A 22398-nucleotide genomic window follows, 5' to 3' on the forward strand; every position below is an offset into this window, starting at 1 on the left:
TGACTTTTTTTTTTTTTTCCCAAATGTACTATTCTAAAGTTCTACTCTTGGCTTTGCATATCTGTTAAACATATAAGGTAAAACAACTTTTTCTTCATTTTGAAGGTTTGGATAGGCTAATCCTAAGGGTTCTGATAGAAAATCTTTTGTTAATCACTGAAAGCTCAAGATGTTATGCAACAACAGCAGGAACATTAATTTTTCTTTCTGGTAGTGATGGTTAGCTACACTGAACAGGGACCCTCTGGACTTAATAACCCTCAGTTATTGCTGACTACTGAAATGCTACCATAAGTGTAAGTTCTCCTCAGCCTTCTGATATGGAGAGGGATGTTTTACAAGGGCATGTAGTGACAAGACAAGATGGAATAGCTTTGAACCGAAAGAGACTAAGTTTAGATGGAATATTAGGAAAAAATGCTTTCCTGTGAGTGCGGTGAGACACTGGAACACATTGCCCAGAGAAGCTGTGGATGTCCCATACATGAAAGTCTTCCAGGCTGGGTTGGATGGGGCTTTGAGCAAACTGGTCTAATGGAAGGTGTCCCCACCCATTGCAGTGGTGTGGAACTAGATGACCTTTAAGGTCTTTTCCAACCCAAACCATTCCATAATTCTATGAAGTAAGTCTCAGCAGATGTCCAGCCCTTGGCACAGATATCAGTGCATGGTGCCTCTCTCAGGTGCCTCTCACCAGCTTTGACAGTCCACACAGGGGAGAGTGGAGCTAACTCTATATAGTTGCCAAGATTGCCTCAGACAAAGGAAGATACTATAGTCTGGAGAACTAAAATGACCATTTATAGTGTCTGGCAGGTGCTCATCAATCTTTTTGCTATTAGGGAGGGCATCAAGGCTGTTATTCCTTCCTGATGAGTCTGTGATACACAACCATTTTGCCCTGTCCACTGAACTACACAACATTTTCTTTTTTTTTTTTCCTTTTCCTGCCAGATGGTAACAAATGAATCCCATCAATTAATTATTTCTCCTGAAGATATTTTGCAAATACAAGGTTTACTGTGCCCATGCTGGCAGAACACATAAGGGTTTTCAAAACCTGATGTGTTATCATATAAACCACAAACTGATTACAGTCCACCTTAGGAGTAGTAGCTGGGTCTGCTTCCAGCCACCTGGCGTTTGGGGAGATGATTTTCACAGTACTGCACCAGGTATGCAAAGCAACCCCTTGCTCTCAGCTCTATTTCTTAAAGAAATGGAGGCACAATTTCAGTCTGGCACCGGGTAGCAGCAAATGAGGTTGAAGCAGAAATCTGTGGGCAGAGAGCGCCATCTCCAGCTTATAAATCATAATTACTCTGTGCTAACCAGCTTATTTGGGATTTCTTTTTTGGAATTGCCATCTGTTCTGGCAAAAGATGGAAAAAAAAGCAAGCTGAGACTGATGAAAGATTGAGATTTAAGCCTTAGCACTACCTTAATACCTTGTAGGGAGACTTTCCTAATCCTTGCTGAAGTTTCTGAATTACATTTAAAAGCTGCTTAAAATTGTATGGAGCTGATTTGTTTCTGTTTGCAGGCTACTTCCTCAGGAATAAAATCCTGACAGAGCTAATATTTGTGCTATGTTGTGGTCCTCCAGCCTCCTGAGAGTTCATGCATTTAACAGTACACATGATGTGTTTGATAGGAACTTGGAAAAACACATAAATGATGCCTCCAAGTACTGTCGAAGAACAACTGGGGTAGAAAACCAGTGTCAATAAGCGATATGCACAAAACATCAGACAAAGTGCATGCAGACAAACTATACACATATAAATGCTACAGAATTGACAAATATTAACAAAAATTACACTGAGGCCAGTGCCTGTGAGTCCAGCCTTGTGATTATTGCTCAAGTGTTCATTCTGAAAATGTACCTTAAGGACATCAGTGGCAAAGAATTTATCAGACAATAAAATTGAAAATCATACCTCCTCCATATACGTGAGATGTATAAGACTTATTCATATTAAAGAATTACTAATCAATTTGCAAGAACAAAGTTTGCATTTAAATTGCTATAAATACTAAACATGTACATTGAATAGATACATTCAAGAAGGGTTAAAAGACAATGCATCTGTTATCAGCTAGCCTTAACAATAGCATTTCTGAGCTAGATACAGCATCTTATTCAAAACACAAATTATTACTCTGTATTATTTTTATGATTGCGTTCTGAAGGATTTTTTCTCAACCATTCATGAAACCAGAAAGAGGCTGCAAGATACAGAAAGAATGTTGATGAAGCTCTACTAGAAAGAGATCTGTAAAAGACAAGAAGGCAGTCAAGAACAGTTGGCATTAACTTAGGAAGAACAAATCCCACTTGGCCAACCTGACTGCATCCTCTAATGAAATGGTTTGCTCTCGTGGACAAGGATGGAGCACTGGCTGCAATAGATCTTGACTTTATTACAGTGGTTGAAATTATTTCCTGCAGCACTTTCACTCACAAGCTGAGGAACTATGGCATGAACAAGTTGTCTAATAAATGCACTGAAAACTGCCTAGGCTGACAGGCTCAGTGGGTGGCACTGGTGGCTTGGCAATGTGCGTGAAGGCCCAAAACGGGTTGAATACTCCAGGGGTTGATACAGGGGTCCATATGGAGCATTGTCTCATTAAAAACCTGGACCACAGGACAGGACGCACTCGGGCTATTTTAAGGTAATGCTAAGTTAGGAGGGATGGCTGACACACTAAATGGTGGAGCTTAATTTGTGAGGGACTTTAGGCAGCTTCTGGACTGGGCTGGAAGAAGTTTCAAAATGTTTAAAGCAGAGAAACACAAGGATAAATGTTCAGTTCTGGACCTAAGGCCATGTAAGCCCTTCTATTGGTACCAACTGTGAAGAAACAGGCTGGCTAGCAGCTTCATCAGAAATGACCTGGGGTTATATGAAAGCCAAGTCCAACACAAGCTCATAGCGCACACTGATCCCAAAGAGAGAAAATCACACCATAGCCTACATCAGGAATACAGCCACCATACTGAGGAAAGGTCCTGTCCCCCTTTGCTTGGTGTTGCCAAGACACTGGCTGGACACAAGGCTCACTTTGGTGCTTTCTCAGATCAAGATGGGGCATTGCCAGTGAAGGCTACCAAGACAGCTGGGACCTAAATCACATCACCTTGAAGGAGGTGTTGAGGTGTCCCAGGCCTGCCTTGCCTGTTGAAGAGCATAAGGGCCCATACAGCAGCAGCCTGCCACTGCTTGAGGGGGGACTACAATGCAGGGGAGCTAAACTTCCCTTAGGAGTGGCATGCAATACAAGGCAAAACTGTGGGCACAAGGAGGTCCAAAGAGGACATTATGAAACAATTATTCACGTGGAACGCAGACAGCCTGGACAAAGCATGAAATTTTTATTTTGGATGGTTTCAGGAGCTATCAAGACAAATCTGTAACAGATATTATTTGCTTTCATCAGAAAAGCTGTACTGCAACACCCAACGCATCTATGATTGTATACACATGTGTAAAGGTGATGAATTTCCTGGTCTAGGATTCTTGTTTATTGTGGGAAGATGGCCTTAAAATGGTCACTAAAATTTTTCTGGGCTGTATTATTAATTTAAGAGCTTAAATATTTGCACAAATAAAAATAAAAATACTTTGCTATCTGTTGATAGCTGGCAAAACTGCAGATGTTCTTTCCTGAAACAGACTATTTCATCACTACATTCAAACCATTATCCGCTATTGCATTTGGCAATAAAAAAGTAGAAAAGAAACGCAATGTATTTGGAAAATCCACCAATTGTCAGAAAAATCACCGTGTTATTTATTCAACTTATAAAAGTGACTTGTAGCAATATGCCGGGAGTCCACAGAATAATTTAAAACTCATCAGCAACCCTGGACTATCTGCTCTTCTCTGAACAATAACATGAGTTTGTACTATTTCTTTCTAGGCACGGCAAAGCTCACCGGGACGCTCAGTTTTGACAGAGGTATGAGCTGTTCCTGCCTTCGAGGCTGCCTTTCCCTCCTCCCTGCTGGACCACGGCGGAAGAGAGGAGAGGATACGCCTGCCACCTTCCCTTCCCCACGCCACAGCGCTCATGGCCGTGGGCAGCCCAGCTTCCTTTGCTGCTTTCCTCATTGCAGCCGCAGCCCGTGGCGTTCTTTTTTGTGGCTGATGAAGCCCGAGGAGCCAGAGCTTTGGGGACGCTGTTCCGCCCCCGCTGACACCTTTCCCCGGGCCCTGCGGCCGCGTCCCCGGGGGCGCAGGGCGGGCACCGCCGCCCCCCGCCCTGGCGGGAGGAGGAGCCGGGGCCGAGGCCGTGCTGCCAATGGCGGGCGGCGGGGCCGGACTGCTGCCCTTCCTGCGGCTGCTGGGGCAGCTCAAGGTGAGCTCGGGCAAAGGACAAGGGCTAGGCACGGCGGGGCGGGGCGGCCGCGGGGGCTGGGGCTGGGCCGGGCTCCCCCGGCAGTGCCCGGGCAGGCCGCGGGGCCGCGGCTACGGGGCCCGGCGTGAGCCGGAGCTTCCTCCCGCGTGGTGGCGGCGCAGCGGGCCCGGCGGGGACTCGTGCGTGCCGCCGCGTCCCGGCCCTTCGGCTGTCGGCCGGGCCGGGATCCTGGCCGGGTATAACCTTGGGGGCCGGCTGGGCCTTGGGGCAGGTGTTCGCTGCGAGCATCAAAGCTTTCCGGAGCGTGGAAGCCATGGTGGGGCGGAATTTCTGCCGGTGTCTCTGAAACGAGGGCCTGCAAAACCAAGGGGTTTAACCTTTACAGTGCCATGGTCTGGTGGGTACGGTGATATCCATCCCCCTAGAGGTTGGACTCGACGATCTCTGCGGCCTTTTCCAACCTAACTGATTCTGTGATTGTGTGGCACGGCGCAGAGAGTACGGCGGACAGGATGGGTGTACAGGAACGTGGCAAACCCAGAGAGCGTCTCCGACCATATGTACAGGATGGCGATGATGGCTTTGGTGACTGAGGACAAAGGCCTTAACAAGGACAGGTGAGACTCCCTCTGCTTATCACGACCGGATGTTAATGTTAACGGGAGAGCTGCAAACAAAATGCTAAAAGAAGCGGTCGTCCCAAGTAAGAGCTTTTAAATCACACTGAAAGAATTTGAAATCCTTGCCCCTTTTTTCTCTCTATCCTTTGGACTGGGTTCTGTTTACCTGCACAGTTGAAAGGGGCTAAAACTTCATTGCTTAGCTGTGAGTGTTGAGGCAAGTCCTTAATGCAGAGGCTCAAAGCTGGTCTTCTTTCAAGCAGTAAATAAGCAGGCTGAAGACCCTTGCTAAAAAGCAATGTGAAGCAACAGACAGCCATATCAGTGCTGTAGACCATGTGGATTCTGACAGACTGAAGGAGCACTCTGCAGCAGTAAGGAAGCATAGAAATCCTCTAGCATAGCAGACAAAGCTCTAGGAGCCGATATGAAGAATTCTTCGAGTATTCTGCTGCAGACTGGCATAGCTGCAGAGCTGTCAGTGACAGATTATGTACTGAATTAGGGAATGCTCCAATCAGATTACCTTCTACCTGTTGCAGGAATAACGTGAGGTGTATAATGTAGTTAATTACTACAGCATCTCCAAAGGCCAAGTATACAAAAGCTAAGTATATTACTTTTGAATATTAGGTACTGGTGCACTGTGTATTTATACTTAAATCTACATTTACAAGCAGTAGGGACTAGAAATCAGAAATCAAAATCATGTCTAGGTGGAAAATACTCCCCGTAAAAAAGTGAAAAATGTTACATAAAGTTTAAGAAAAGCTCCAGCCAACCTTTAGAGTATATAAAGGGGGTTAAATTCTGCAGTCTCTTAGACTTTTGCATAAGTTTTCAATTTAAAATGCTGAAAAACTAATTATTCTGTCCCTCCTTGTCAGATGCATACGATTAGCTTTGGTTCATGATATGGCTGAATGCATCGTTGGAGATATTGCTCCTGCAGATAATATCCCAAAAGAGGAGAAACACAGAAGGGAAGAGGTATGAACATAAGGTGTGAAGCCACAGCTGCAGAGCATTCTGTGTGTTTTGATGTTCTGGTGGTGGTGAGGGAACACTCCAAGCAATATAATACTGTCATAGGCATTGGACAAACCTGACACAACCAAGTGGAGTTTTCAGTGATTTTTGTACCTGTAACATCACCAAATACAAAATTATGGAAGATCTTTGAAGTAATCTTCACCTTGGTCATTTCTTCCTGAGCTAGTTGTAGTTTAGGTAGCCTGAATTAGTCATGTTCAGCAGCCCTGCCAAGAGGTGAAGAGCAGGGAGTAGATGCACTGAGTAGGATGGATGACAGTTCATGTCAGATTGTGTGCGTGGTGCCAGATCGTGAGATTGACAGAGACTTCATTTAAACCTTTTCCACAGAACCTCAGATGCAGATGTCTTTTTTGTTGTTGTTGTTGTGATTCTTTGATTGCAGCATGCCTAGAGTCACTTTATTTTTGGCCTTGCACTTATCCAAACTGTTGGTTTGTTGTTTTTGGGTTGTGGCATTGTTTGAAGAAAATGTAAACCATTTCCGTAGCCACAGCTAGAGGGCAATGTCATGCCTCAGGAACTCTTCAAAGCCTTTTTTTGTTCAATGTAAGAACACAGTAAGAAGTATATTGAAAAAAAGAAACACTAAAATTACAGTCAGTAAAGACAGTACTTCAAGAATGCCAAATGCACCCTAGTTCTTTAATTTCCACTTAGCAAAGGGCTTACTCCTAGAGTTTGTCATGGCCCCCCAGCCCCTAGTTTTAACCAGATAAGCATAAAAGTGGGGGGAGAGATAATAATAACTGAAGTATTTGTTACACTCTTTAGAGAGCTTCAAAACACTGAACAGAAGAAACATGTTTTCTGGAAGCCTCTAAAGGTTGTTGTGCCTTGAGGATCAGCCTTCAACTTTGGTCTAGATAGAATTCTCATTTGACTTTAGTCAAGGAAAAAGTATTTTGATGCCTGGGTATGTTTAAGTTTTCTTAAGTGTTTTCAGCTGCTTCTGCTCCCATTTCAGTCAGTGAGGACTTTCTGTTGACTTTCTGTTGTGGGAAGGAGAGTAAAGCATTAAACATGGGACTACTCTGAAATACTTTGTTGTAAAAATAGACCATGGGTAGCCACTTCAGGAGGTGGCTTGAGGTGAGTTATCAATACTCTGCTTCCACTGCAGAGTTCTCCTTTTTAATGATTGCTCTAAAGACAACATTGATCTGACTCTGAAGTTTGCTGCTTGTGCAGTAACTTTAACCAGTGAGTCTCACCAACAGTAAGGCAGCAGAAAATAAACCTGATTTAAAAAGTTTTGGGGTTTTTTGTGGAGGAGGGAGCTTATTGTTTGGAGTAGGGGTTTTTGCCAGGTAAGTAATTTTAGACACCTAACCTTGAAATCTGATGAGTTCCAGAGCTGGAAGGAGGTGAGAAGGAATGAGACCTTGATGCTTCAGTGGTCACAAGCAATGGGGAACCACATTATGATACTATATCCTGTATTTGAAGTGGAGAAACAATCATGGCACAAAACCTTTATCTTGCCTGTGATGTTGGCTGTTTCAGAAGAGTCCTTCATGTTTGCCCTACTGGGCAAACAGTAGAGATGGGACAGAAATGAGACTGATCAGCTGGGAGGACACCAAGAGTATGCAGAACAATTTCTGGTGTCCCAAGTTCTGCCAGGAGCCTGCTCCAGTGCAGGCTTCCTACAGGGTCACAACCTCCTTTGGAATGGCACATCCCCCTGCTTTGAATCCTCCATGGGCCCCAGGTGGATATCTGCTTCACCAGGGACCTCCAGGGGCTGCAGGTGGATGGATCTCTGCTCCTCTGTAGGGCTGCAGGGGCATAGCTGCTTCACCATGATCTTCCTCACCGACTGCAGGGGAATCTGCTCTGGCATCTGGAGCACCTCCTCCTCCTTCTTCACTAAGTTTTTTATCTGCAGAGTCCTTCCTCTCACTTCTCACTCCTCCCTCTGGGTGGAGTTGCACAGGGATTTCCCCTCTTAAATACGTTATTCCAGAGGTGCTACTGCCTTGGCCTTAGCTGTAGCCAAACCTTGCCATGTCAAAACAATACAGTAATATGCTGTGTAGTGGATGTTTCTGCTAGCTTGGTGACAACTAGATAATTCAGAAAATACATTGGTAAAAATGTTGTTCAGAAAATAGATAAATGGAAATGGCTTATTTTTTTCAGACAGCTATGCAACAACTGACCCAGCTGCTATCAGAGGACCTTGGAAAAGAAATCTATGAACTCTGGGACGTAAGTTTGCGTTCTTTTAATTCCATGTTAAAATTCAGGGTTACTCATTCCCTTCTTCCCATGTACCTGTGAAATTGTGCCATCTCTTATTTTGACCTCAAGAAAGTGAGATTTATTAGCTTAAAAGATAAAGCTTAACAGTATGAATCAAGGTCATTTTAGGATGCTTTTCAAACAGAAACCCTGGACTTTGGTAAAATAACTGTCTTTTACCCCTAGGCCTCTCAGAGTTCCAGATGAACCTATCCAGGGCTTGGTTTGTACAGCTGAAGGAAGCATTTGTCCTGTACATCCAGCCCTCTGGATATAAATCTGATTTTTTTATTACATTATCACTTTTGTTCATGTCTGGCCATTTAGAGTTTTTAATTCAGGAAAAAAAAAAAAACAATGGTAGGTGATGGTGCCATGGATTATTTTCTTCTTTTTATGCAAGTAATTTCTGTGGCATTCATTTCTAATAATGTCCATTAGACCAAGATATTTAGTAGTAACTTAAAATGATTAACTAAACTAAAGTTTAAGCTTAAATCTGATAAAATACTATGCTTTTCTACAAACATTGGAGATTTCTGGTCTTGGGTTTCTTAAAAGTTTGTATTGGAAAGTATCTTTTGTATTTGAATGTGATGTAACCATTTTTATGTGAACCCATGCTGTTAATTGATAAGATCTTTTATACTTGCAAATGAGGGATGATTAGATTATTTCCAGACAATTCAAATTTATAATTACTGTGCTTTATCTCCTCCTGCCATATGGTTGCATGGGGGGAATTGTATCCTCAACCTTTCCTTCAAACAATGCATTCTGCATTTCTTGGATTCTATGACCTGAGTCTGTGTCTTATATTCACATTATACTCTACTTAGAGTGTATTTAAATTCCAGGTATTTGCATCTGATTTCTGCCTTTTCTACAACACCTTGTTTGTGGTTTTGCTTTAGGTTTAGGGTTATTTTTTTTTTTTTCTCCTGTTGTAGTTGTGTGGTTGAACAGGCAGTGGGAATGGGCACTCAGAGCTGTATTTTAAGGTAAAGGGGGTAAACCAACATCATCAGATATGGGAAATAATATGTGTATGTTTTAGGGAGCACTAGTTCCTTCTCCCTTGAGAAACTGTTACAATTGAGGAAAATGAGGTTTTGATAGATAAGGTTTGTTCTCTATAATTTGGTCTTTTTCTTTGTTGGTCTCAGTCTTCTCCTGTGACACTGTAAGAGCTGGTTCAGTATGCTGAAAGCATGTTAGGTTTTCATCATTCTCATTAACCATAATTTAACATTTGCGCACTTTTGATAATTTGGTCTTTCCTTCAGGATTATTTATTGGCACTGTGTCTGCAATTCATTAGCATGAGTGCAACCCACGTGGCAGAGAGGGTACCCTAAAAATCTACTATTCACATGTAGTCCCTCTAGTGTTAAGTGGAACAACTAGTTGCTCCTTAAGAAATAAAAAAGAGGGATAACTTGGTGTGCTGTGCTCTGTGCTGTGCTCTCAGCAAGCCAGAGACGTTTCCCTATGATTTTTTTTGAGTGAAGGTGATTATGGACCAGAGCTGAACAGTGCTGAGCAGGACAAGATCTCTCAACTCTCTCAGCAAGTCCTTCCTGCACTGCCCTGCCCTTGTCTCTGTCTACCTTTGCCTTTCAGCTTTCCAAGGACTGCTGCTTTGGATGGTGGTGGTGGGTACTTGGCGAGTGTACTGTAGGAGAGAGAGGCAGCAGAAAGATGCCTCAGATATATTTTCACTTTATAACTTAATCCAAAATATGTTTGAAAAAACAGTAAAGTAAATGAGTCAACACATTTCAGCTCTGTCCTGTGTTTTTATTCTCAAGTGCAAAAGCACGAGGATGATTTTTAAAAGATGGCCTGTGGTGTTGGAGAGACCAGTCAGTGTTTTTCCAAAGTACACTGTTATTTCAGAGTCTTAACCACCTGCGGGGAGGAAGCAGTAAGTGTTTGTTTCAGCACTGTGCACAGTTGCACATGTCATAGCTGATGTTTCTTGAGGGCAGTGTGAGCTGAGGTGTGAATAACATCTGGTGGGCTCTATAGCACAAAGAAGTTGGCAACAGGTTGATACTCCCACCTAATTGTTGGAGGTGGGACCAACTTTTACAGGTGAACCTTTTCCTTTTCCTGAAGTTCTCCTCTGTAATGCTGCCAAGAGTTTGTTGTCTTTGAAGGACCCTCCCCCCTGCAAAATAGATTATAAGAAAATAAACTAGAAGTAAATAGATTTAAGAAAATAAGTAGTACTTTAAAAATGAGGCAAAGCTCAAGTTGAAAAGTAAAAAACAAGATAAAAACACTGAAATGAAATTTATTACTAAAATAATGATGAAGATGTCACTGAAAATTCAAAGTACCATTGAAATCTAATAGTGGAATAGTAAGCCAATCAATCATGCCTATCAAAATCTGGGTTTCTGACTTCAAAGATAAAGTAATAAGCCTAAGAACAGACTCCTAATAGTATGCAAGACAAGGAAATGACTGTCACACTTATGTGAGCATCAGTGTGCTGGAATTACAAAGCCTGAATCTTGCTACTGCGAATGACACTCACACCACAGTTATTGTTTTAAGATGCAGAAAAGAATGCCAGATTCTGTGCTCAGCAGGCAAACCTCTTCCTGCACTCATTCTGCTCTTCTCTGTGGAAATACTACGATCCACTGGTTCTGTGGATCTGGGAGCACAAATGGGCCCAGTGTGTACTTCAGTGTGATTAATGGTCATGGGCATGATGAATAGGGTCAGACCTGCCAATAGTATCAAGGTAATGGTAACCTGCACAGAAGAAAACCCCTTTTTATGGGGTTGGTTTTGGAAGTCAGGAGAGTCAGGAAGACCTACTCATGAGACATCACAGACAATGCAGTAGATTTGGAAAAGAGAAAATGCAGTGCCAAACCTGTCTGCAGCCATCACTGGAAGCAAATGACAGCAAAATTGTTCAAGTTGTCTAGAAATGTGAATAACTCATAAATATATACTGATGATGACTGTAGAGAGGAAAAAGATAGCAGAGAGATTAAAGGACTTAAATTCTGAAGGGGAGGAAACCCCTTAACCCCCTTCCTATCTCTTAGGAGAGACATAAAGACATAAGCAGCTCAGACAGATTAGACCAAAAAGATTAGGCAGGAATGACAAGAGAAATATAAAGAACAACTCCATATAGAAACAGCAGGTGGTGAGAAAAGTGCAAAATAGGCCTTAAAAATAGGTGGTGACAGTGCATAGGCACACGGTGTGGTAATTCATAGCTTTAGGCAGGCCCGAAATGATCTTTATACGTAAAATACTGTTAAATCAAACCTATTGTTTAACTTGTATGTCATGCAGAGTTGCCTCCATATCATCCCTGATTCAGCCAAAACAATTGGTATGTTTAGAGTTAGATTATACAAAAGATTGTATTTTATGTCCCACTGCATTTATTACAAAATTGGCACATATTTCAAGTGTTTTGCTGACCACTGTTGTGTTTGTAAAAACTAAGTGAAAGATGCAGTTGTGCTGAATATTTCTGGACTGGCTTGTACTAAGGAAGAAAATTCTAGATATATAGAGAGATTTTAATGTTCTGTTTCAGAGTAGCAAAATTATTTTCTTATAACTGCAAATCTTTTCAGGATTACGAAAACCAGTCTACTGCAGAGGCCAAGTTTGTAAAGCAGTTGGATCAGTGTGAGATGATCCTGCAAGCATTTGAGTACGAAGAGTTGGAAAACACACCTGGCAAACTGCAGGATTTTTTTGATTCCACTGCTGGTATGATATTTGGGCTTTTCTTTTTATTTCTTTCATAAATGAAATATATAAATTGCCTTTTAATTCTGACAGACATTCAGAGAAAGTGAGAACTAGTTATTTTACTCCTTGCTCAAGTCCCCTAATATTTCTGGGGAAACTTAATGCAATGTGAAAATACCTGACATTTATCTCTATTAATTTCATTAATGCTAAATTCCTTTTACATCACTTCTTACCTTAGAGAGAGGCTCAGCTTTCATTGCACTTTCATGTATGTAAGGATCTCCCTGAAACATCAGAGTCTTCATAAAGGAGTGTTTGGTGTTCAGTGATGCTTTGACAGCAGCTTGTTTGTACTCTGTCAATGTTTCTGGAACCAGTGAAGTAGAATTTGTTATCCCCAAGTGAGCTGAGTGACCTGCCCGAGGTTCCTGTGAGAACAACCTCAGTGAAATTATTAAGTTGCAACTGTGATTATTTTCATTCTATCCACTGCTTTTCATCCTTTGCAAAATCCACTGGTAGTTGAAAGCAGAGATAGGTAAAATAATAATCTCTATCATTTTGGTGGGGTAGTTGAAGACCAGAGGAGGACTGTAACTAACTCATCCTGTCCTGGGAAAAACACTAGGGATAGACAAACTCTAGGGATAAGAGGGTCAGCAGTCACCAGAGTCCCTGACAAGGGACTTATTTATACTTTGATGACTCCCCAAGGAAATAATAATCTCTCTGGAAAATATAAGACCTTGATTAGTGAAGAATAAAAAAAGGACAACATGAATGAAGCTCGTAATGCTTTATTTTCTAACTGACATCTTTGCTCCCCTACCAGAATTTAACAACTTAAATTGGGCTGGTGTCTGAGTAGAGCCTACAGCACATAGCCTAAATGCAGCTGTAATTGCAGTTGTTTCCTGTAGCACAGTACGTAGTATCAGATTATTTTGGTCAGGGTGCATCCCTTTTTCAGCTCTTAAGTGTCTTAATAGAGCACAAAATAAAAGCTTTTTGTGAAGAAGGGGTGTAACTACACTTACTCCATAGATGGATTGAACTGGGAGCATTCACTTTCTTAAAAGAATAATTTGACATTTATTCTGAGCCTAAAATGACATCTCTGCCTTTCACACATGGCAAAATGAGAGCATTTTTCATTAACCTTCCCTTTCTTTTGTTTTGCAGGGAAGTTTGTTCACCCAGAAATACTCCAGCTTGTATCTCTGATTAACACAGAAAGGAAAAAAAGAATAGCTGCCACATCTCACCCGCCTTCCTGAGGTGTTCCTAAATGCTGCAGCCATAATAAATACTTTGATTTATATTCTGGTCATTTTTTTTTCTTCTCTAACATCACTGATTCTGCTGGCAGATTTTTTTCCTGTGCATTCACTGCTGAGAATCCCAGGACCATTTAGAGAGGAGCAGGTGGTGTAGTTGCCTCCCAGATCAGAGGTTGTGTCAGGGAACAAAGAATTAGTATATTTAGGGTTTTCCTTCTTTTTAATTAGCCTCTGATTAATGCAGTCTCAGTTACAAATAGATTCTCCACTGGGGAAATTTAGGTACATTTAAAAATTAGTTGATTGCAATCTAATCTGTTCATGTAATGCACTCTGTGGGGCTGGTGGTCTTGTTCTGTGAATTTCTAAAAATGTATGGATTGAAGTGCCTTCAAAATGGGTTAATATCCACTTGGTGCTACACAGAAACGAGACCAATGAGCATGTGTTTGTAGAAGCTCTTGACTGAGCTTAGAGATGAGATTTCTTTGGAATGCCTAAGCCTTAAGTGATGGTACATAAAACTGGTAATCTCATTAATCACATTTTCTCAGTATCTTCTTCGTTCCATACAACTTTTCCCCTGTCCATGTGTTGTATCAGGGAATGGTGCCAGTATTTCCATAAAGTCTGTATTCCTGACTTGTATTCCTCCCAGACTAGCAGCTTTACAGATTCCTTCACAGGTAATTGATAATCACAGAATACCTGGGGTTGGACGGACCTTTGGAGTTTGTGCAATCTGATGCAGAAGCCTGTACAGCCATGTAAAAGCTACCTCCCTTCTTCAGGCTGTCACACGCTGGTACCAGTTCTGCCATAAATGAGTTTGTGGCAGAAGTAGACACTAGTGTAGAAGTACAGAATGATTGGGAAGAAAAGCTGTCGTGGTGGTAAATGCCATAATGAGGCCAGTGTCTGCAAGTGTCAGGCCCAACTGCTGAGTTTTGTGCAGCTACTGATAAGGGCAGTGCCATGATTACCCTTTAATTAATTAACCCATGATTACCAAATAAGCAAAATTTGCACCTGGAAAAATTAGGAAAAATTACATGTCAGAGACCCGAAGTTCTCTGTCTTCTGCGTCATGTCAAATGCAGCAGCGTAAAACTAAATTGAATTGTCATACCCTTTAAAGGTAGATAATGTATCTGAACACGCATTTTTAGGCACCATGCTCAGGAAATGCTTCCTTTATGCAAACCTCGGGGGTCTGACTGACACTCACAAAACGTTCGGAGGCTGATGGCTTTCCTGGAGCACAAAGTGCTGTGCAGAGATGCTGGGAACTTCCTGCCTCAGTGGCTGGCACAGTGCACAAAATCTGCAGAGTGTATTGGTCTGAGTGTATTGAGAGGAGATGCAAGATGCCTGCTCTGCTCAGCAACCCCCCAGGGCAGCAGTCATGCCCTGTGGCAGCCATTGAAGAACAGGTTGCACTTTGCTGAGCTGCTGAGTGGTTCTTGGCAACAGATTGTCATACTGCAGAGGGGGATGGAGCAGGGCCCACCGAGCTTTTGTCAGTGTTTTTATTCCACCTAGGTGCACACAAATTATAGTCTCCATCAGTTTGCATTGAATGCTGAGTGTGAAAGAGCCACAGATGCGTGGAAGGGCAGAACTGAGAACATTCCTGACAAACCAGAAAAGTGGCCTTGAAGAGATGTTTGGTAGAAACACACCCAGCACAAATTCTACCCTAAGCAGGAACAGTTAATTCCTGCAGCGCAGCAGGAGGCTTCTCCATTCTGCAGGGGATTGAGCGGACAGAGCGTGGAACCCCATGTACAGTGATCATAGTGGTTTGAGTTGGAAGGGACCTTAAAGATCATCTAGTTCCAATTCCCTTCCCAGTGGCAGGGACGCCTTCCACTAGGTTGCTCAGTACTGCTGGTAAACAATTAAAACATCACAAAGGGTAAAAGAGTAAGAGAGAAATTTATTTTTAATAAGAATATCAAGAACTTCATTTACACAAACTAAGTTGTCAATATCTTCCATTTTTAATTAAATAAATTCACATTTATGCACAAAACCACATAAAATAAGCTAGAAAATTGTCACAAGAATACTAGAAAAATTATTAGATTTGCTTCCATGCTAAAAATCACACTAAAGAGGCATGTGATATAAATGTCCAAAGTTAACTTATGTCCAGTAGAACATTACAAAAGGACTTTCGACTGTTAAAACTAACAAAAGCCACACAAGAAAAAATGAAAATCACTTAAAGCCACGTTTTCTCACAAAATTTTAAGCAGTCTGTAACGTCAAACTCGCTAACACTGATCAGAAGCTTTGGCATATGCTCAAAAACTGCATCGATTTTCAAAGTAGCCAGGCTCTTTTCCATCCTGTTTACTGTTGTGCCCACCTCACTGTGTGGTGAGCTGAGCGACGCAACATGCGGACTGACGCGCTCACGACACAGCAAGATCGTGTCACAAATGTGCTGCTCTTTCCTTAGAAAACATTAAAAGAATGCAATTCAGAAAGCATGCTGAATCAAAGCTGAGATATGTCTGGCTCTTGGTGATTGAGCAGAGATAATGCAGTTGATGGAGTTACATCCTGGAGCGAAGCACAACAAAGTTTGACACCAAAAGTGAAGTTCTTACTCATCCTGTGCATTGTCAGGTAACAGGGTCTACACTAGCAGCTCTGAAGGCATGGGCTCTCTAACCTGTGGCACATCTGAAGCCAAATGTTGGGTTTGTATTCTTTCACTTAAGGCTGTATCTTGACAGAGGCTCATAAATATATCTTCCCTTGGTTTTGAGGGGAAGATATAGAGGCAAAAATATTAGAGCTTCCCTCCACTCCACGTGATTTTCTAATTAATATCACTGCCAAGTCTTACCAAACCAAAGAGAGCAAGCAATGTACATTTTGAAGCTGAAACTTTTCCAGCCAAAATGACCATCTGACATCAGCAGCTGTGATAGGTTGTTTCTGAATGAATAACCAGGTGTCTCCTTTGGCCCTCCTTAACTCTGCTGCCTAATGGGTGTAGGGCAATGCCAGACTGTACCACTGAAGGAGAAACAGCTTTTTGTGACAGTAAGTGATTTTAATTCTGTTAGGAAATAGATGATATACAGGCACTCCTGAGCAAAGGGCACCTGGTATGGATGGTAGACAGCTGGTGTATGGGCTACTGCTGGCAGTTGAATGCTTTGCACAGCTCTAGGTCCATCTGTCTGATGTGGCACTGAGAGGGAAGCCAGAAACCAGCAGACAGAAAAGAGTAAACCAAAATAAATAAGAAACAGAGGCTGGGAGATTGTTAGAGGGAAGTTACATGTAACTGAAAACTATTTCGTCACTTAACACATAATTTAGTGCATTATAGCCAATGACTTGCGTGTGGTTTTGATGATGTACAAAGTACCTACTGATAAAATGGCCCATCTAAAATAGAAATAAGGAGAGGAAACATTTCTCCAACACAAGGCCAGGACAGCAATTTTCCAAAGCTGACAAAACCTTGTTGCACAAATTGTGTGGTGAGGGAGGGCTGAAAAATCACTGTCTGGGCAAGTCTCTGAAGAGAGGCATGTGAAGCTCAGGAGGGCCTGCTGTTTAACACTGAAGCTCTTCTTCACTTTCAGGGAGTCGGGTGCCAGCAAGGGAGCTCTGAGCACTGGCATGGGCTGTAGAGCTGAGAACTTCTTCAAAACTGCCTCCTGTGTGGCTTGTCCCACCAACCTTGGTCTGAAATAAGGCAAACAGAGAACAGTAAGTTCCTCTGCTCACACTGAAGCAAATCCATTTCCTACCCACCCCGTGGCCATGGAGAGCAGGGAAATGTTCAGGCAGAGAATACGTAGGAATGGGCTTTTCCTTAGAACAACAGCTATAAAACCAGACAAATAAAGCAACTTCTTCACAATTTCCAAACTAGGCTGCCATCATAAAATCTGACAGTGGCATGTCTCATATGCTTAAAGGAACCAGTCCCTAAGTAGATCCCAGATAGGATCCTAGACCCTAGCAGTAAACTCCATGTGGTTGTTAACCTGAGTAGCTCACACTGGTTTCACTGTTTTTTTCCAATTCTGTGCAGGCTGGGTAAGAGATGAATACTAAAATGAACTGGTTCATTTTCTGAGTGGCTCACATGCTAGCTATGGCAACACACATGCTCAGAAAATACATAAACCATAAAACCAAACAGATTTTGGACAGCAGAAGGAATGCAGTAAGCCAAGGACAAACCCAGCAACCTGAATCTCATCAGGCACTTCTAGTGCCTAGATACTGGTATATAAAGCAGCATTTTCATTGGGGAAGGCACAGAAGAGACACCAAAATACATTAACCAAACATATCCAATGTACATGCTCATCTGCTTCCAGGATGCTTCAGGTCACTGAATTTGTAATAAATATTAAAAATTAAAATCAGTAAGACTAAATATTTGGAAAAGGAGTTTCCTAACAAAGATAGGGCTGTATCTAAAGATTTGGAAGTCATCAAGACTAAGTGACAAAGAGAAAAAGCTGTTGTGACTAGGTTGTCTTGGTAAGAGAACATTCTTTTGTGGCTTTGTTTGCTGATATGCCCGCTCCAAGTTGATTCAAGCCTGAAAATAGGACAAAACCTTTTATTCCATCCTAGAATTACAGCCAAACTTAAGCTGACATTTTTTCAACCTCTCAGCCACTGAATGCTTAGGAAGATTATTTTAATTAAATGAACTTTGTGTTCTAAGTTTCCAAAGGGTTAATCCTATGTAATCCTGTTTCTTTAGCTAGCACTAACTGCTAGCACAGCATCTTACCTAGCTTGAAAGTCCAATAAAACATTTAATTCATCAGAGTTCAGATTTTCAGAAAAGTTGAAAAGAATGAGGCACCCTGGTCCTGTTTGATTTCCAGGGGAAAATGAACTTGTATACTCTCCCAAGAAAGTATTTTACACTTTGCAACCCAAAGTCCAAACTCCAAGAGCAAATAAAATTTAATTTGAAATTTGATTTGTAAATGTTATGAAATCTGAATATTGGTTTTGGCAAACTGCAGAACACTGTAGGATCACTGAAGATTTGTAGCTGACATGGGGGTTGGAAAGATGCTAAGACTACTGCTGTTCTTTTTTCAGGGGCCTCTGTGTAGTTCTCCACTTTTTGAGACCACAACAAAACCCTAGAATTGAAGGATAATTCCATGATTTCTCCCCCCATCCCCTGGTCTCCTAGTCTTCCTAATCTTGCAAGCCTTGGAACAGAGGCAGGAAAAAGGAGGAGCAATGCTGAGACATTCCCATTTGTCCACAGTCTACCCTGGTGGCACCTTAGATCCATGACTCCAGCTTCCCTTCCCCATTCACACGAGGAAAGTAAAGGAAGAAAGAAAGAAAATACAGAAAGAAAATATTTTGAGAAAATGTCAGTGAGTTTGCCCATAAAGATAGACAATGGAGGTTTTCATGAGATGTGGAGGATTATTTCAGACTCAAAGCTTACCGTGTTGTCCTGCTTAATTACAGATTTCTTAAAGGATGATCTAAGAGCACTCTGAACACAACAGGCTGAGCTGGCATGACAAATACTCTCCTCTAGAACACCTTTGCTTAATCAACAAAATAAGATCAGACTCCTCAAGCAGATCAATGAGAGGAAATGGTCTTCAGAGCTGTGCAGTTTGAATTACCTTTTTCTATTTTTGAATGACACCTGGAGATGACTGGGACAGACACTCCTTACCACCACTAGTTTTGGCATTTTGACTATTTTTGGCCACTTCCTTACTTTGGCAAGCATCAGAAATAATTTCTTAGCAACAAAGCAAAGGAAAACAATTTCTTTGCATATTGCCTTAATTTTCCATTTGTGCTCTTGCACTACCATGAAATTCTTGATGGAACAACAAATTCAGTCAGTCTCCTGTACAAATATAGGGACAACTAAGCTGTCACACTTTAATACACACATACATGCAAACTCTGCCCCTAACCTTTACCTTAAGGCTTGTGACAGTGGTTTCAACCTTCTCCTCAAATGATTTAAAAGTTGGAGAATTCCTAGGAGAAAAGAAAAAGTTGAAGGGAGGAAAAAGAGTTGCCAACATCATGGGATAACTCCATAATTTGATCAGTTCTTACCAGGCAACACTGCCAGTAAAGCATGAAGGCTGGCGGGCAGCACAGGCCTATGAACACTCACTTTGCTCTGTCAGTCAAATCCAATTATAGTAATCGGATGAGTATTTTTTAGCTACAATTTTTCAAAAGCAGAACCTGCCTAGTAATTGAAACCAAATGATGATAACTGGCCTGCCTACTCTATGATATATTTGTCACGTTCTCAGAAGAACAACCAGACAATGCTGCCTGAAATGCTGCTTTTCTATGGCCTTATCCATTTGTATTGTTGCGGTAAAGAAATAAACATTTTTTTTTAGCTGATGAGCAAGTCCATAACCTACATTATTAAAAAGATGCCAAGTTTAATGTCATAAGGCTGGGAAGGGGATTAGAACCACATGGGAAGTGGGTCCCAAATGCCTTTGAGGAATCCTGCCTGCCCACCCACCCCACCGCCCCCTCCCCCTCTATGATGTTGTGACTTCTGCTTTCAAAGACAAAGGCTTTAGAGAAACTGTGTTCCTAAGGTGCCTCTCTGACTAAGCTAAGCTTTTCTCTGTGTTCATTCAACACAAAGGAGACTTGGACAAATCTACAGTGGGTGAAGGGGACCTTCTTCTAGTTGTCTGCTTCTTGCTTGGCGTCTGAGAGCTCATTTACAGCATATGTTGTGCTTCATAATTAGTGAATACTCTGAAACTCAGGCACTGTTGTCCAGCACACTTCTTGGTTCTGCAAATACATTTCTATCATATCCCTTATCAAGCTGAGTTAAAATTACCCAATTTTAAGGGAAGGGCAAACAGAAGCCAGTTGAAAAAATGATGCAAATTTTCATAGGGCAAGACGGGTCAAAAGGAGAGAGAAACTGACTTTTAGAACTTATATTTGATCTGTAGGTCACACTGGTGAATTCTTGCCTTAAACTACCCACCTGCTGAAGTTGAATTAATGAGCATCCGTCATTTATGTTGTGAGTTTGTTTTTCATGCATGCTTGGCACAGAGTGGGAACAGTCATGTATTTAGAGGCCAAGGGAGTAAAAAGAAAGCTGAATACTAATTTTATTGAAAACAGTCAGAGCTTTACTTGAACAGACGTCAATATTTGGCTGCAGTCAAGTAAAGCGTGATTATAGCCATTAAAATATGAAAGCACTCATGTAAAATCCCTCCATAGGAGCATGATCCAAAGCCTGTTGGAGTGGAAAGCATCTCTGACGTTAATGGGCTTTGGATGATGTTCTAGAGACAGCAAAACAACTGAATTTCAGATTCAGTAATACAAACCTGATAACAATCAGCTACCCAAATACATCTCAGAACTGCTTAATTTACTCAAAGGCTTGTACAAGAGATTAGGCAGTTAATACAATTAAAATGAAAAAAAACAAACCCCACAGCTAGCCTGTCCTGCAGCCCTCATCTACATGAATAACCTTAATTGATCGAAGTGAGACTACTCATCCAACTAAAAACTGCAGGATCAGGATCAAAGTATGCAAATCCCCCCTCATTACTATGTTGAACATCACCATATCAAATAGAATATGGGTAGCACATTACCTCATTGCAGGCATGCTTATGGAATGGCGAATAGAATAGCTGTGGGGTGAAAGAAAAACATAAGAAAAAAAAGCTGTAAAATCCGATTTCCAATATGAATATAATGTATTTTTTTAACTTAGCTGTAAATGTACATATTCAAAAGTGCTGGTATTCTTCCCCTCCTGATGGCAAGGGCTTGTTAAACTCCAGCTTACTCTCAGCACTAAAGATCTTACCACCACCTTCTCATGTCAACTGACCAGCAATGGGGTTCAAAAAAATGATGCAAAACAGCTCCTGGCAAAATCCTTTTGAATGCTGCAGACCCTGGCTATCTGTAGATATGAGAGACACATGAGAGAGCCACCTCTATGTCCCACAGTGACAGAGGACGAGCTCTGTGTTGGGCAGGAGGGATATACCCCAGGTTTGTGCACATCAGCAGAGCTGGGTCAGCTGACTCCCAGTCTCAAAAGGCTCCTGCACAAATGGTTACCCAAACAAGAGGTTTCCTCAACCAGACAGGCAGCTCTCTCACTTACCCACAGCTCTCCAGGACATTTCACTTCCTCCTTCACTCCTTGACTTTACCAAACATACAGAGCTATTTTCCACAGCTTTCGTCCAGCTCTCCTTGTGACACTTCCCTCCTCAGACTTCCCAGCAGCAGGAGTATTGGAAGGTTGTGAGCAGAGGATGGCGCCTCTGCATTACTCAAAGATCCCCACCTAATGCTGCACACCTTTAGCCCTGCAGATGCCACCCATACTGACTGCTTGACTTACACGAGCCAAATTTTCTCACCTGAGACACCAACTCCGCTTTCACAGCATCACCTGTTCCCTGCTGCTGGGAAGCATCAAGCCTGGTCCAAATAAGAATCTTTATTTGAAGCTTAAGAACTTTTCATAAGCACACTTAGATCTGAGCACTTTAAGTAAAGTGTGTGATGCAAGAGTGTGTCTTTTTCCAAAAATCCCTGCATTGCTAGTTCCAGTGTTGACTGACAGCTGCAGCCTGGTCTGACTGAGAACAGTGAGAGCTTTTCTGTAAGGATCACCGACACTTGGCTGCAAGCAAAGCATGATTATAGCATTAACAAATGAAAGCTCTCATACAAACAACACACATGTTTGTTTTAAACTATACCAAATCAGAGCAGCACTGAGCTTATATACAGATTTGTTTTGCCCGATCAAAGATTCAGAAATGGGGGTGGGGAAGGGAGGGAAGAGCTATTTGGCAAGCAGGTGGAACAGTGAGATCTAATACAAACTGTTTGCTGTTGTATATATTTTAAGGCATCTGCTAACATCAGGCAGACAAGAACTGACAGCAGACGATACTAATGTTTCATGCTCAATTTTTCACATAATTTTTAAGACTTTGAAAGATTAGCCCAAACATTTCACAAGTGCAGCAAATCTTTAAAAATCCTCATTAAATCAAGCAAGCAT

At 41.8% G+C, this 22398-nt stretch overlaps 2 protein-coding genes across 5 annotated transcripts in view; one reads left to right on the forward strand and one right to left on the reverse strand.

The window, feature by feature from the left end:
* The first annotated feature begins 4077 nt into the window (after nt 1-4077).
* Nucleotides 4078-13348, forward strand: HDDC2 (HD domain containing 2). 2 transcript variants are annotated; one of them, XM_088053173.1, is made up of 7 exons: nt 4078-4273; nt 4308-4366; nt 4862-4983; nt 5874-5976; nt 8185-8253; nt 11904-12042; nt 13210-13348. In XM_088053173.1, the coding sequence occupies exons 1-7, from the start codon at nt 4156-4158 to the stop codon at nt 13302-13304; spliced, it is 705 nt and encodes a 234-aa protein (XP_087909299.1). In that variant the 5' UTR covers nt 4078-4155; the 3' UTR covers nt 13305-13348. The 2 variants fall into 2 exon arrangements, with proteins under 2 accessions (XP_087909299.1, XP_014118763.2); XM_014263288.2 differs by having other exon boundaries at nt 4211-4366.
* A 1878-nt stretch (nt 13349-15226) lies between these two features.
* Nucleotides 15227-22398, reverse strand: part of TPD52L1 (TPD52 like 1) — a 50018-nt gene continuing 42846 nt past the window's right edge. For all 3 annotated transcript variants that reach the window (XM_005518330.3, XM_014263393.2, XM_088052468.1), the window contains 3 exons: nt 20960-20998; nt 19271-19331; nt 15227-17021 (listed from right to left, as the gene is read on the reverse strand). In XM_005518330.3, coding sequence (XP_005518387.1) covers nt 16890-17021; nt 19271-19331; nt 20960-20998 — 232 coding nt within the window. In that variant the 3' untranslated portion in view covers nt 15227-16889. The remainder of the gene's footprint in view (nt 17022-19270; nt 19332-20959; nt 20999-22398) is intronic.

This window comes from Pseudopodoces humilis, chromosome 3 (assembly GCF_049639895.1).
Source record: "Pseudopodoces humilis isolate 2021_Gansu_Grassland_sample_001 chromosome 3, ASM4963989v1, whole genome shotgun sequence".
Classification (NCBI taxonomy): domain Eukaryota; kingdom Metazoa; phylum Chordata; class Aves; order Passeriformes; family Paridae; genus Pseudopodoces; species Pseudopodoces humilis.

Bases quoted from the DNA above. Each gene is read 5' to 3' on its own strand.
- HDDC2 (XM_088053173.1), top strand. From the start codon at position 4,156: ATGAAGCCCGAGGAGCCAGAGCTTTGGGGACGCTGTTCCGCCCCCGCT. The intron at 4,984-5,873 runs GTGAGACTCCCT...CCTCCTTGTCAG, and splicing joins AAAGGCCTTAACAAGGACAG to ATGCATACGATTAGCTTTGG. The intron at 5,977-8,184 runs GTATGAACATAA...TATTTTTTTCAG, and splicing joins AGAAACACAGAAGGGAAGAG to ACAGCTATGCAACAACTGAC.